This window comes from Bacillus rossius, chromosome 10, assembly GCF_032445375.1.
Source record: "Bacillus rossius redtenbacheri isolate Brsri chromosome 10, Brsri_v3, whole genome shotgun sequence".
Taxonomy (NCBI): domain Eukaryota; kingdom Metazoa; phylum Arthropoda; class Insecta; order Phasmatodea; family Bacillidae; genus Bacillus; species Bacillus rossius.
In genome coordinates, this window is record NC_086337.1 from 54843683 (window position 1) to 54859103 (window position 15421).

Below are 15421 nucleotides of genomic sequence, written 5' to 3' on the forward strand. Positions count from 1 at the left end.
GCGGTCTTAGACGTAGCTAATACTTTTCGCACATTGGAATAACATGGTAAGCAAACGAACTTGTGTGTAATAAAGAGCCAGTTTCGTCCTTAGATATAATGTGCCGGAGTAATTTTCACATAAAAAAATTCGATTGGCTTATTCTCTTTTTTTCCCTGCTCGCAGCGAAACGTTCTCTTGTTAGTTGTTTGATCAGTGTTGGTTTGTTCTATGGTCTTCAGTGTTATTTTTTCGGCCCAGCGGGAGCTAAATCTCAGTGCGGATTCTCGGGGATCACACAGTCGCCCTCGCAGTGCAGGTAACCGCAGCCACGCCACACTTTCACAGAAACTCGAAGCACCACGGGAATGGTTACTTCACTCGGTGCTTCAAGTACCCACGTGATTAAGATGTCTCTTGTGCCCACATCCAGCCAGCGTGGTACCACCCTGCAACCAATCATCCTTTCCACAAGGCCGGTCTCGCCCACAACACGCACATTCGGAACACTACATTTCTAACATAGTGGCTTTTCCGTGAATAAAATTCAGAATTTTTTTTAACACCCTAATTATGTATAACGGTCTTAGCTCCGACCATAATGTAATGAAATTAAACATCCCTGTCCTTTAGCAAACAGTCACGTCTACGCTGTATTCCAAGGGATCTCGGGAGAACCGAAGGATCCAGTTAAAGCTGGTATAAAGTAAACAGTTGGGCGTCGACGACAATCAGGCCAGTCTCTCGTGGAATTTCGAAGAAACAATCAGGAATTATAAAAAATCTCTAATCAGAGTAAGGAGACGAACACAGTAATGTAAAATAAATAAAACACTTGGAATTTTATTATGTTTTATAAAAAAGCCGCGATGTTAGATATTTACTAAAGTTAATTCTAATGGTAACTGAGAAATAAAATTTACTACTTAAAATAATATTTGAAATAAGAAGCAAGAGAGTCGAAGGTGATGTTACCAGAAATTGGTCAAGGTCCTCTGAGAAAATGTTCGTTGTTGAGCAGCAAGTTGCTTGTTCGTCATAGACATGTGTTGTAGCGTACATTATAACATAGTTGTCCCACAACACTTGGTGTGTCATTGCTGGAAGTGTTTGAGATGTTTCTTGACTATACTATCAAACACGGCGCGAGTCTGTGGGGGCAGGTAGCTACACCGCATGCACCGCTGCTTGTGACGAGTGTGCCGTGGAGTGGTGTGCCACACAAGCGCTCCACCTGAAGGCTGCAGCTCCACGCAGTTCCGTGTGTGTCCGAGCAGGTGGCAGCAGTGGGGAGCCAGGGCATGGCAGGGTACAGGACCACCACCTACCGGCACGACTACAAGCCACCGTCCAGTCCAACATTCCTCACGTGAGTGCCAGCGCCTCACCAGGGGGCTCGAGCGAGCCTGTCGCCCCATTTCCCCTGCCGTGCCTACACTACCCTCATTTCCCCTGCCGTGCATACACTTACCCTCATTTCCCCTGCCGTGCCTACACTTACCCTCATTTCCCCTGCCGTGCCTACACTTGTCCTCATTTCCCCTGCCGTGCCTACACTTACCCTCATTTCCCCTGCCGTGCCTACACTTGTCCTCATTTCCCCTGCCGTGCCTACACACACCCTCATTTCCCCTGCCGTGCTTACCCTTACCCTCATTTCCCCTGCTGTGCCTATACTTACCCTCATTTCCCCTGCCGTGCCTACACTTGTCCTCATTTCCCCTGCCGTGCCTACACTTACCCTCATTTCCCCTGCCGCGCCTACACTTACCCTCATTTCCCCTGCCGTGCCTACACTTGTCCTCATTTCCCCTGCCGTGCCTACACTTACCCTCATTTCCCCTGCCGTGCCTACACTTACCCTCATTTCCCCTGCCGTGCCTTCACTTGTCCTCATTTCCCCTGCCGTGCCTACACTTACCCTCATTTCCCCTGCCGTGCCTACACTTGTCCTCATTTCCCCTGCCGTGCCTACACTTACCCTCATTTCCCCTGCCGTGCCTACAATTACCCTCATTTCCCCTGCCGTGCCTACACTTGTCCTCATTTCCCCTGCCGTGCCTACACTTACCCTCATTTCCCCTGCCGTGCCTACAATTACCCTCATTTCCCCTGCCGTGCCTACACTTACCCTCATTTCCCCTGCTGTGCCTACACTTACCCTCATTTCCCCTGCCGTGCCTACACTTAACCTCATTTCCCCTGCCGTGCCTACACTTACACCCTCATTTCCCCTGCCGTGCTTACACTTGTCCTCATTTCCCCTGCCGTGCCTACACTTACCCTCATTTCCCCTGCTGTGCCTACACTTACCCTCATTTCCCCTGCTGTGCCTACACTTACCCTCATTTCCCCTGCCGTGCCTACAATTACCCTCATTTCCCCTGCCGTGCCTACACTTACCCTCATTTCCCCTGCTGTGCCTACACTTACCCTCATTTCCCCTGCCGTGCCTACACTTACCCTCATTTCCCCTGCCGTGCTTACACTTGTCCTCATTTCCCCTGCCGTGCCTACACTTGTCCTCATTTCCCCTGCCGTGCCTACACTTACCCTCATTTCCCCTGCCGTGCCTACACTTACCCTCATTTCCCCTGCCTTGCCTACACTTACCCTCATTTCCCCTGCTCTGCCCTCACTTACCCTCATCACTTACCCTTACCAATCAAGGAATTAGCCATGACCTACAGTACGGAACCATCCTACCAATTTTCTAGACAAAATCGGTGGGGCTGTATCGAGACCCACGGCCGTTGTTTTCACGTGAAACTTCTATGTCAGCGAGTCGCTTTTAGTGTAATGTTTTATAATTAAAATAATAAAAACGAGACATTGACGACGTACTAAATATTTTAATTCAAAACAGACACTAAATGTTAGCTTACTATTTATTCATTTCAATTAATATTCGACGAAAATGTTTAACATTGGCCTGAGATATGATAAATGAGATACCGAAGACAAAATATCAAAATAATGTTTTTTGGTAAACATACAATCTTTATTTCCCAGTGTTGTCAGTTCTCTATACACAATCACACGAATCACCGCGCTATCACATCTGAGTCGTGAGCTACACTGAACAGAATTTTTTTTCTAACCTAAATTAAAACTAAGTGTATTTGGGAGGTCTAGGTAAGGAAGACTTAAGTGCGTCTCAGGCCGAAGACTATATAGTTAGGAAAATGTTAAAGCAAGATGATACAGACCTTATCGTCAGACTTTTTCTGGTACCCATATGTTTCGCTGTGATTTTTAAGACGTTTCACATCAAAATGATATGACATTTACCAGTCGGGATTTGAACCTATGTTCTCCGGAATACGAATATAGTGTTTTACGACTCGGTCCATAACTTTCCATAGTATATTTTTTCTTTTCTTCAGATTGCCTTGTAGTGATTCCTTATGCTACAGGCGTGAGTGTACGATTATTGCATAACAGTACAAATACATAGTTTTAGACTATAGTACTCCATGTAGGCTATAATCATATGTCTTGAAAAATTATTGATATCTTATATTATAAGTACAACTATCAAAAATTACTGTTCCAAAATTTAAATTCACGTCTATTGAGTATATCGTGTACTTGTGCGTGTAACTACATGTGATTTTCTTTACACATTTACCATGGGTGTAGACAGTATTTGTGGAAGGGGAGGGCAGAAGCCTGTCCCTCCTCCGGAAACTCTTTTACAAAGATAATGCTTGAAAATACATTTTTAGGTTAGTTGATGATCCCTCTATAACTTTTTGAAATTCCTGCCATTGTAACTTTTGTAAAATAAAATTCTTTGTCTAAATAAATCTGGCAACCCCAATTCCCCCCCCCCCCCTCTTTTTTTACTACGCTCTTGACATTCATTGTTACAGAAACAGGTTCCTCTTTTGAATAAGCTTCTCTGCACTAATACATGTGCCTTGTTAACAGAAGTGTAAACAAATATACACATAAAACAAACAAAACACAAATCTGTTCAAATAAAGTCAGTATCTATGTGAATACCAACAAAAATAGTGTAGTGCATTAAATAAAATTTCCAATGCCAAACAACATTTTAAATAATAGGTAAATTAATTCAAGATGTAGTTTCGGACATACGCCATTACTCATTAAACTGTATGTCATGCAAACCTGTCTGTTTTTGCCTTAAGAAGGGAATAGATCTCTTTCCCGAAACACCGTAACTGTTCTCTTAGGAATCATATATTGTGTTAGTCTGCGCTATCATCCTTGTGGTTTTCAAAAAATCTGTTGTTTTTTTCGCTCAACTGTTGCTTACGGTATTCGTATGTGCTGTCATCATTGTTTATTCACATCGCTGGGTTCATCTGTGCGTCTCTGTATAGCCGTTTTTTTTTTTCAATTTGTATCTGTTAAGTTTAATCGTTAAGTAAACCGTAAAATTTATTTGTAAATGGAACAGAAATATTTTTGTAAACTAAGATATTTGTTAATTTGTACATTTACATGAAAATATCTGTATCATTACAAAACAGTGTTACCATTTATGCTTCGTGTTACCCCAGTACCTACAATATTTAGTTATTTGCAAACAATTGTTTGAATAGCTATCCAGTATTAGCTGCGCATGTTAAGCGCGGTAAACAAAACAAAAAAAAAAAAAGCCAAAAGTGATTTAACAAGGTTAACTTTTATGTGGCTTTAAAACCAAATAATTTAAATGTTATGCAATAACTGCATGCTTGTAAGCACACACATATCTTAACTAAACACACTCTTTTAATATCTAACATTTATTTCAAAATAACTTTACCATCGACAGTACAAGCTCTTTACATATTTTTTATACTAGTCTATATAGCGGGACTGTAAGTTTGTTTGTTTGTTTAAAATCAACCGAAAAATTGCCAGAATAGTTATACAAATTATATTTCACTGTTATGAAATTACATAATTCATGCTGTACGAACAACACATTAACACACTAATTTGTTCGTTACCGAGGTTAGATGTTACTGCACGTGTTAATGACACACGAAACTACAGTAAACTCGTGGAATAACATCATGTCAGCTTTAAGAAGACTGAGTATCCGCTCTACCACTCTGGTTCTGGGGTAGAGCGCCTGCCTTGTGACTTGTAGGACCCGGGTTCGCGCCCCGGCTCCTCCAAGGCGGATTGCCCAGAGAGAATGGCGGCATTTTCTCTGGTAGGAATACAATCCCTTGTAACAAGTCAGGCTACCAAAGAAACGGTGGTGTGGAACAGAAAAAAACCTACCAGGTGGCTTCCAAATGGGGAGCCCGTTTCTTTTCTTGGGCTCCCCATGCGGTGGCCATTCCGGGGGTTTCTCCGGGGGAACGGAGTTTTGCAAAAATATTTTTTTTTTTAGGTTTGTAGCGTTGTAGTTTTTAGTAATTGTAGTATTATCATTCCAACATGTTATATATAAAGCTCAAACAAACATTTAAAAAATTTTTGCTTTTGAACATAAAATATTTGAATTAAGTGTGTATCAGTCAGTGAGTGGTTGTATACTAATGTTGTGTGTTCAACCATTTATCGGTATATATTTTCTTGAAGTATTATTGACGTTTAAATTTGAGTCAAAAATTTTGTTACGTAGTATTTTAGAAGTTTTAATATTTTTAGGTACAATAATTTTATTCCTAAAAATATTATTTCTGTAAAACCGCATAGTTTTCAATCAGGAAGATCGTCTTTAACATACGCTTATGTGTGTGTGTGTGTGTACCAATATAAATCTTGATGTAAAACAAATTTTTATTTATTTCAACATGAGCCAAGCCTTTGATACTTCCCAAAATAATATTATGATTAAAAAATTATCAATCTTAGGCCTGGTCAAGCAATGCGTGGTATACTTATATGTTTTAATTATCTTACAAATAAACGCTTTTCAGTCAAACTTGCAAAATGTTTATCTCAACTACTCTTTATATTTAATAAATGATATTCCAAATGTAATCAGAATGATCAAGAAAAGATGCTGATGAAAAACATATATAATTAGAAAATATTTTTGTGAAACTCTTCAGCATGATATTTTAGATGTCCGAAACTGATTTTCAAGAAACAAACGTCTCTGAATTACGATAGCATTTATTGTATAACCTTTAGTCAAAAAACTAATTTAATTAATCAGAAATGATCACATAGTAAGTAATGACATTAAACGTGGTGCCCTCTTTTAATAACCTTCGAGTTATATTTATTCCAAGCTTTATTTTCACCAACATGTAGATAATACCATTATCAACATATGATCTTTAGGTCTTAATAAATTTAAAACTTTCTCTGCATCAAAATGAATTTAATTGGAACCAAGCAGAAAAAGTTCTTAAATTAATATTTTAAATATTTAAGGCATTTAAATTATTTTGAATATGGTACTTTCCTATGTGATCTATTTGCATTTGCTATTTATTATGTAATATTTGATGACGTGACGTGGCGAGGGGGCCTGTGTGTCGCAGCCCCGGGCCGCCGCCCGCCCTCGCGGACACTCCTGGGACCCCTACAGGGACCCCGCTGGAGCGCTGCGCCCAGCTCGCAGCGCGCGAGAGACTGCTGTGCAGCGAGCTGCTGCAACTGCGCTGCGAGGTGAGTCACGTCACGGCCAGGGGGACGGCACGTCTTTTTTTTTTTGACGTGACAATGTCTAATAAATCGATGAACGCCGGCTGCACGAACGAAAAGTGTCCCGTTACGCTCATTGTACGCTTGCGCCGCATCTATCTCTCTTCCACTCGATTGGAACAACCGTCGATTTGACTTTTTTTCGAGAGGCACATTAAACTTGAAACACTCCCATACTTTTCCTATCATCGTCCTATCCTTAACAGAATAACACAGATGGGAAGAAGTTAAATAGCAAACATGTATAAAAGTTATAGTTAAAATAACTTGATGTAATTTTTTGGACATACGTCATTGCTAAAAACTTTTTCTGTTGAAGAAAAACTAAAAAATAAATATAAAGAAATATATAAATAAAACACAAAATTAAGCAAAAATTGGCTGTTGTCAACAAGGATATAAACACCACGAAATATTCCGTGACAGGAATATGGTCAAAAAAACAAAGAAATATGTACTAAGAGAACGAAAAAACCCACAAATGATGACGACACAGAAATTATGAACCCAAAAAAAATTCAGCACAACAGTTGAAACGAAACAAAACACGACAAAACGAAAAGACGAAACGAACACAATAGTTTTACCAAAACAGAAACAAGCGACGTTTCGGGAACTGCTATCTGCTCCCGTCCTCAGGCAGAGGCGTCTCTGCCTGAGGACGGGAGCAGATAGCAGTTCCCGAAACGTCGCTTGTTTCTGTTTTGGTAAAACTGTTGTGTTCGTTTCGTTTTTTTCGTTTTGTCGTGTTTTTTGTCTCGTCTCAACTGTTGTGCTGAATTCTTTTGGGTTCAATATTTTTGTGCTGTCATCATTTGTGGGTTTTTTTTATCGTTTTATTCTGTTTTGGTAAACTATTGTGTTTGTTTCGTCTTTTCGTTTTGTCGTGTTTTGTTTCGTTTCAACTGTTGTGCTGAATTTTTTTTGGGTTCATAATTTCTGTGTCGTCATCATTTGTGGGTTTTTTCGTTCTCTTAGTACATATTTCTTTGTTTTTTTTGACCATATTCCTGTCACGGAATATTTTGTGGTGTTTATATCCTTGTTGAAAACAGCAATTTTTTGCTTAATTTTGTGTTTTTTTGTCTTTTTTTGGGTTTTATTTATATATTTCTTTATTTTTATTTTTTAGTTTTTCTTCAACAGAAAAAGTTTTTAGCAATGGCGTATGTCCAAAAACTTACATCGAGTCATGCACTCCCATTGCACAAATCTTTCAAAGATAATATAGTTAAAATAATATGTTCGTTAAAGTAATAAACATATTTGAATTAATGATTGCAAAAAAAAAATATCAATTAAATTGTAGATTTCATTTCACTCCTTCTTTGTATCCATACAAAATAGTAATAATTCAATAAAAATGATTCAATTTTATTCATAAAAGTATGCAATCATTTCATCAATGTTTTGTTATGACTTTGTCACGTTAAACTATCGTCTGTAAACCGACTTTACAGACAACCAATTTTTTTTTTTGTTGTCCTGCGCCGTCACATCGGCCTGTGCACGTACTGCATTTCTCAATCGAAATGATAGCAGGTAGGTACAATTGGAAAAGCCTAAAACATACATAATTTTGAAGCCATAGTGTATTTTCCCAGTGTCTTTCTTGTAACATGATAACTTAAAACCAAGAAATTCCTTTTTTAGTTCAAACAAATTTTGTATGGTTATTGCTGAAAAATACGAGGACATGTGTTCTATAGTATGAAAAATCCCTTTCGGCACAGCCTACAGGCGTAGATAGATTTCGAAATACCTATGTCTTCTGGAAATATTTTGAAAACTACTATAAATTCTGGAACATTTTAAGAACTTCATGTACGTAATATAAGGGAGTTATGATTTTTTTTTGCCCTCCAACCCTTGTTTTTTCAACTCCTTGCAGTTATGGTTGGAACTATTAAAAACATTTAAGATAAAAGATTTTGGTATTACTCATATGAGATGTAATGCGTTCAAACGGATGTGATATTTTCCATATTAGAACGATTTTTCTGTTTAAAAAAAAAACCGTTTCCATTTCTACCCCTTTGGTTGGAAATTTCCCATTAACCAACTAGACCGAGACTTTCCACTTGTATGATTTTCAGTTATGCACTATTAATTTATATTTTATACTCATTGTTCACCCATATCTAGGGTATACGTCTTCACAGAACTTAAAGACGTAGTCAGGCGTGAGATGACGTCGTTATCAGACACCCGTGACCTACATCTCATCTGCAGTCAGCTCGGTCCCGAGTGGAAACAGCATGTGCGAGGATCAGAGTGCGCGAGGATCAGAGCGGGTTCCTGGAAGGAACTGCCAGCAGCTCGTCCCACGCGGCTGCAGTCAGAAGGCCGGGTGCCTGTGTGCTTGCAGATATCTGAGCTGTGCAGCAAGCTGGCGACCAGCAGGATGGACGGGAGCGACGGCAGCTGCCCGAGCCCCGAGCCCCCCAGCCCCCCAGGTGAGCCCCCCGTGACCACAGTCAGTCCCCCGGCATGGTCACCGCCGTCACTCGGCCCAGCAAACACCCTCCGACCACCAGCTCGTGTCCCGACTTGTTGCAGCCCGCACGGTCCGTCCCAGGGTCTCCCCTGTGTCCACCTGTCCAGATTAGTTCCGGACAAGACAGGGGAGCTGGTACACGGCGACAACTGGACGTCCCCGAACAAGGCACACTCTTGCGTGGTCGACCCCTAACATTAGCCCTATACCGGTCTCCTCCGAAACATTTCCAACACTATCTCTCAAGGCCCTAATCACACTGCCGAATGTTTGCCTGCGATTTACTTGGCAATAGAGTTGGAGGCAGGGACTGGAAAAATTCGCGTTTTCATTGACCTCCACGATCCTCTGCGTACTTGTGCAGATTACACCTTCTGATTGGCTACTGATCCGTGACACCTGCCAAATGGAATGCTTGTGATTCGCTGTTTCTTTTGTTGAGGAATTTTTCATTGGCTTAGAGTTAATCAGGTAAACTGTTGCACAATCACTGAAGCAGCATGAAGTCGAACTATGTAGTTTGGATTCTAGCCTATCGCGAAATGAATCCACGAATTTTTCCGGTCTCTAGTTGGAGGGGCAGTGTTGGTTGTAAAATGGCTTCCAATTTTCTCCGTCATAAATATATTTGGACAGATAATCTCAAATGTGATTTTAAATCTCTGCACGCTGTCGAAGTTCATTTTTGGTCTGAACTATTTAAAAACTTTACATTTTTAATCATATTTTGAAATTGAATAACACCTCGACAGTGCTGATTGGAATTTTAGAACTTGTTTTGCTATTTATGAAATTATAAATTTTTTAAACATATATAAATTTAACTCGCATAAAAATTCGCTACTTATTAAGAAATAAATGTTGAATTATTTTTTTAAGGTATAGAAACATAATTTCCTTTTTACGCATAAGATTATTTCGCACACGACATTCGTATTATCATTATTTTAGTTGTTTCACTTTTATAAACTCTTTATTCTGCCCCGTGTTCCTCGCCGTTATGAAGATTCGTCGGGTCGGAAACGGATGTCGTTTCCATTTTCGATAGGCACGATTTTGATTGGCTGATTGCATCCAACATCTAAATTATTTTATAGCTCGTCCTGAATACGAAATATTTGATGAAAACTCAAGTAATCCAACGTGTCAAACAAACACGGCTGCGTCAGTGACGTTAACCCACCAACTTTGACACAACATACTGGAAGGTGCTGGAAGCGAACATTTGATAGTGTGACAGGGCCTTTATTAAGGTTGGGGGAAAAAAAAAGAAGTTAAAACTCTAAACGGAATTTGTTACCACATATAGATTAAAGCATGTTTTTTTTTCATACTTATTATTTAATTTCACGCAGCAACGGAGCAACGGATCGATATGTTTTTTTTTGACGTGACAACGTCTAATAAATCGACGAACGTCCCGTTACGCACATTGTTCCGTTACGCTGTGTCCCGTTACGCTCATTGTACGCTTGCGCCGCATCTATCTCTCTGCCACTCGACTGTTTATAAAGTGAAGTGAAAAGTTAATGTGGTTTTCATTGCTTATTACAACAATTTCGGCAATAAAGGTTAATTATTCTTGCATTGTCAAAATCTGATTACTAAAGGTTAATTATTCTTGCATTTTCAAAATCTGATTACTAGTATAATTTCAAGTATTTATTCTTTTATTATTAAAATAAAAATGATTCAATTTTATTCATAAGGTATGCAATCATTTCATTAATGTTTTTTATGACGTTGCCACGTTAAACTATCGTCCGTAAACCGACTTTACAGACAACCAATTTTTTTTCATATAGATAGTTTATGGGCCGGATAGAGACATAGACTACATATAATTATAAAATTCCATCCCTAGAGAAGTGAAAAAAGGTAAATTCAGTTTTGTAATAGAAAATCATAGGAGGTAGGTCACTGACACACAAACAGTGATTTTGCGTCGTTTCTCTATGTCCGCCACACGGTCATATATCAAATTCTGGCAACTTCCTATGCTTCTCCTTGGCGAAACCCACCCAATTAGTGAAGCTCGCGGCTGCTAGCGAACTAAAGGCGCTAAAAAACAGAACTTATAACTTCGTTAATAGATGGCGTTGCCTAGAATTCTTTTGGTGCGTCCGTCACGTCTTGCCTAGGGGTTACCTGCCTGAAGCTGAAGATTGGCGTCCCGGTTTTGCTGATGCGTAGCCTTGATGCACCGAGATTGTGCAAATCAATGGGACTTTTCAAAATCAAAATTCCCCTTTTTTTTCAAGTGCACGTCCTACAAGACTTGTAACTTGGTGGTGATGTTCCTCACGTTACAAAGTGTTCAGCCCGGGCACACTACAGAGGGGAATCCTTCTTTCCACAGACCAGAGAGCCAAACGCCCGATCGTGCATCTTCGGTTTTTTTTTTGTTCATTGTAAATAAATATGGCGGTGTTGATAAAAGGATACTAATAATGGTCAATTAGGTTAGGTTAGCTACATTATAAATACTTTAAAACATTGTGGGAGGGAAAAAAACATGAACTTCGGGGAACTTCGGGTTTTGGCTCTCTCGTCTGTGAAAAGAAGGCTTCCCCTCTGCAGAGTGGCTGCGGCCGCAGAGTGTTGCAGGAGCGCCGCGCCGCCGCTCCACACGGGAGTGCCCATGGCGCCGCAGGTGATGGGTCTCCTCCACGCGCAGCGAGACCCCGCCAGCTTCAGGCAGCTGCCGTGTGGCGCCACCGGCGCGCAGTCGCCGCACCCCGTCTCCTCCACCAGCAGTGAGTAGCTCCGCGCTGGGCCGCCATCTTGTCGACACTGCCGACCATCTCTGGCTCTACCTACTCCTGTGAACCAACACCATCTTCTGGGTTGTAGCCGTGTCCTTAGCGAATAATTCACCGACGTTTCTGTTCGACATTGCAGTCGCCATCATCAGGAAGCAGTTACCTACTGAAGTTTCTTACCACGTACATACGGTAACATAACCTCAACAATATAAATAGACTTGGAAACAAACCTTGAAAAAATTATAAACACAATTTCTATCACTAATATTCACAATAAAAATGGTTTTTAATTATATGGACTAGTATTCAATATTAATCACTAAAGTATAAGATTTAAAAGCACATATATAATTTTTATTCATATGTTGCCTTTTTTCATCCTATGAAAATTTCGTTGCCTGGTGCAGACATATCGTAAAAATGTACTTACCATTTTTTAATAACATGCCTGAAGAAGAATTATTAAAAAAATTTCTTGATTTTTTTAATTATTTGCACAGTCAGAAAATTAGGCAGAAAAATAATACGAGAAAATTATTGGTGACCAAAACATTTTTATGATAGTATAATTAAATAAAACACGCGCTAAAAATTTTAAATGTCGCATAAGAACATAATCATAATTCACAAAAAAAAATACTTCACGCAAAATCATACTACATTTCCAAAGTCATGTTGTTGACATTCAGGTAAACTAAGAATTATAATAGATATTCGCTGTTCGGGCACCACCACTGTCTCTTCTTGGCCAGATATTGCCCATTAAGACGGCTGTAAGTTGTCTAAGTGTTGTAGCATCAGGTACAACAATGGGATGCCCGGCGGGTTGCAGCTCCAGTCGGCATCTCGGCATGGTTCGGGCCGCACGTGTCGCTCTCCGAGTACCAGGACACCATCTCCAAGACCGGCCGCAAGATCCTGCTGAGCAGCCAGCAGTTCCTGGAGCCACTGCCTTCCTCCCGCCACCGCGCCCCTGCCTGACACCCCTGGCACTCCTGGTGCCTGGACCAGATTGAAGATCCTGCTGACAGTCAGAGTCTGGGGTCAAACCCTGGCACTCCTGGTACCTGGACCAGCTTGAAGATCCTGCTGACAGTCAGAGTCTGGGGTCAAACCCTGGCACTCCTGGTACCTGGACCAGCTTGAAGATCCTGCTGACAGTCAGAGTCTGGGGTCAAACCCTGGCACTCCTGGTACCTGGACCAGCTTGAAGATCCTGCTGACAGTCAGAGTCTGGGGTCAAACCCTGGCACTCCTGGTACCTGGACCAGCTTGAAGATCCTGCTGACAGTCAGAGTCTGGGGTCAAACCCTGGCACTCCTGGTACCTGGACCAGCTTGAAGATCCTGCTGACAGTCAGAGTCTGGGGTCAAACCCTGGCACTCCTGGTACCTGGACCAGCTTGAAGATCCTGCTGACAGTCAGAGTCTGGGGTCAAATCCTGGCACTCCTGGTACCTGGACCAGCTTGAAGATCCTGCTGACAGTCAGAGTCTGGGGTCAAACCCTGGCACTCCTGGTACCTGGACCAGCTTGAAGATCCTGCTGACAGTCAGAGTCTGGGGTCAAACCCTGGCACTCTTGTACCTGGACCAGCTTGAAGATCCTGCTGACAGAGTCTGGGGTCAAACCCTGGCATTCTTGGTACCTGGACCAGCTTGAAGATCCTGCTGACAGTCAGAGTCTGGGGTCAAACCCTGGCACTCCTGGTACCTGTACCAGCTATAAGATCCTGCTGACAGTCAGAGTCTGGGGTCAAACCCTGGCACTCCTGGTACCTGGACCAGCTTGAAGATCCTGCTGACAGTCAGAGTCTGGGGTCAAACCCTGGCACTCCTGGTACCTGGACCAGCTTGAAGATCCTGCTGACAGTCAGAGTCTGGGGTCAAACCCTGGCACTCCTGGTACCTGGACCAGCTTGAAGATCCTGCTGACAGTCAGAGTCTGGGGTCAAACCCTGGCACTCCTGGTACCTGGACCAGCTTGAAGATCCTGCTGACAGTCAGAGTCTGGGGTCAAACCCTGGCACTCCTGGTACCTGGACCAGCTTGAAGATCCTGCTGACAGTCAGAGTCTGGGGTCAAACCCTGGCACTCCTGGTACCTGGACCAGCTTGAAGATCCTGCTGACAGTGAGTCTGGGGTCAAACCCTGGCACTCCTGGTACCTGGACCAGCTTGAAGATCCTGCTGACAGTCAGAGTCTGGGGTCAAACCCTGGCACTCCTGGTACCTGGACCAGCTTGAAGATCCTGCTGACAGTCAGAGTCTGGGGTCAAACCCTGGCACTTCATGTACCTGGACCAGCTTGAAGATCCTGCTGACAGTCAGAGTCTGGGGTCAAACCCTGGCACTCCTGGTACCTGGACCAGCTTGAAGATCCTGCTGACAGTCAGAGTCTGGGGTCAAACCCTGGCACTCCTGGTACCTTGACCATCTTGAAGATCCTGCTGACAGTCAGAGTCTGGGGTCAAACCCTGGCACTCTTGGTACCTGGACCAGCTTGAAGATCCTGCTGACATCCACTGCTGCCAGTTAGGTCCCAACACATACCTCTCATTATACACATACATTGAAATAACTTATTTTTATCATACTGCAAAATAAAAATATGTAAATCTGTTCTTTTGTCAAGCCAACTTTATGATTAAACCAGGTTAAAGAAAAGGTGCTCTGCATACTGTCAACCTCACAACTTAAATCAATTCAATAATACAATGCATTCCCCTTTTATAAGTTTTAAATACGAAATAAGTAAACACTTGTTTGCAAATTTAATTTTAGAAGTTGAACCACTTTAGTGACTGACTTGATAACACAATCACCTGAAGTGCCATTGTTTACATTTTCGTAGATATTTACACCACCACCCTCACTTATTACTTCTAAATATCTCTAAGTTTATTATTTAGAATATTTTCAGAAAGTGGTTATTTCTCCTATACGGTTTATGATTTTGAAGATTCCCAACATATAAGACCTGCCAACTATTATAGCTTTACTCCAGCATAGTGAACTTATTTCCTTAATAACACAGTATCACCTTCTTTAAACTCAGTTCCCTCTCTGGCCTGGGGATCGTACTGATGTTTTGGTTTTTATGTGTTCATTTAACTCCATGCGAATATCTTTCACCAATGGTAATAACAATGGTGTATTTGTCCTGATTTGTTGACTCATGAGTATTTGAGTTGGAGGAACCTTAACATCCGTCAAAGGTGTTGAACATAACAATATCCGTTCAATAGAATGTGGTTCAGATCCTGAACTGAAAAAGCCAAATTTGTTATATTTTTATCCCCTCATGTATTTTCCAGAAAAGCCGCGACATTTTGGATATTGAGGACTTTATTTTACAATAGTACATTTATATAGTTGGGAAAAAACATTTAATTTAATAACTATCAAAAGCATGTTATTACATGTTAACATTTTGGGATGCCCAATCAAGCATACGTGGACTTAAGTTTTTAAATGGCGTAATTGCCTGCTTTGTTATGCAATTTTACAACATAAAACCACAGTGAAAGGTAATGTATTATTACTAGGTTATATA

The 15421-nt window shown here is 41.3% G+C and overlaps 1 protein-coding gene across 2 annotated transcripts; it reads left to right on the forward strand.

The window, feature by feature from the left end:
- The first annotated feature begins 182 nt into the window (after positions 1-182).
- Positions 183-14532, forward strand: LOC134536181 (uncharacterized). Of its 2 annotated transcripts, none has more exons than XM_063375819.1 (6): positions 183-298; positions 1257-1348; positions 6444-6570; positions 8975-9062; positions 11701-11859; positions 12701-14532. In XM_063375819.1, the coding sequence occupies exons 2-6, from the start codon at positions 1281-1283 to the stop codon at positions 12847-12849; spliced, it is 591 nt and encodes a 196-aa protein (XP_063231889.1). In that variant the 5' UTR covers positions 183-298; positions 1257-1280; the 3' UTR covers positions 12850-14532. The 2 variants fall into 2 exon arrangements, with proteins under 2 accessions (XP_063231889.1, XP_063231890.1); XM_063375820.1 differs by having other exon boundaries at positions 195-298; positions 1143-1348.
- The last annotated feature ends 889 nt before the right edge of the window (positions 14533-15421 follow it).

What these genes read in the sequence shown, in the direction of transcription:
- LOC134536181 (XM_063375819.1), top strand. Translation starts at nt 1,281, where the DNA reads ATGGCAGGGTACAGGACCACCACCTACCGGCACGACTACAAGCCACCG. An exon ending in TCCAGTCCAACATTCCTCAC is followed by an intron (nt 1,349 to 6,443) that starts GTGAGTGCCAGC and finishes TGTGTGTCGCAG; the next exon opens with CCCCGGGCCGCCGCCCGCCC. An exon ending in TGCTGCAACTGCGCTGCGAG is followed by an intron (nt 6,571 to 8,974) that starts GTGAGTCACGTC and finishes GTGTGCTTGCAG; the next exon opens with ATATCTGAGCTGTGCAGCAA.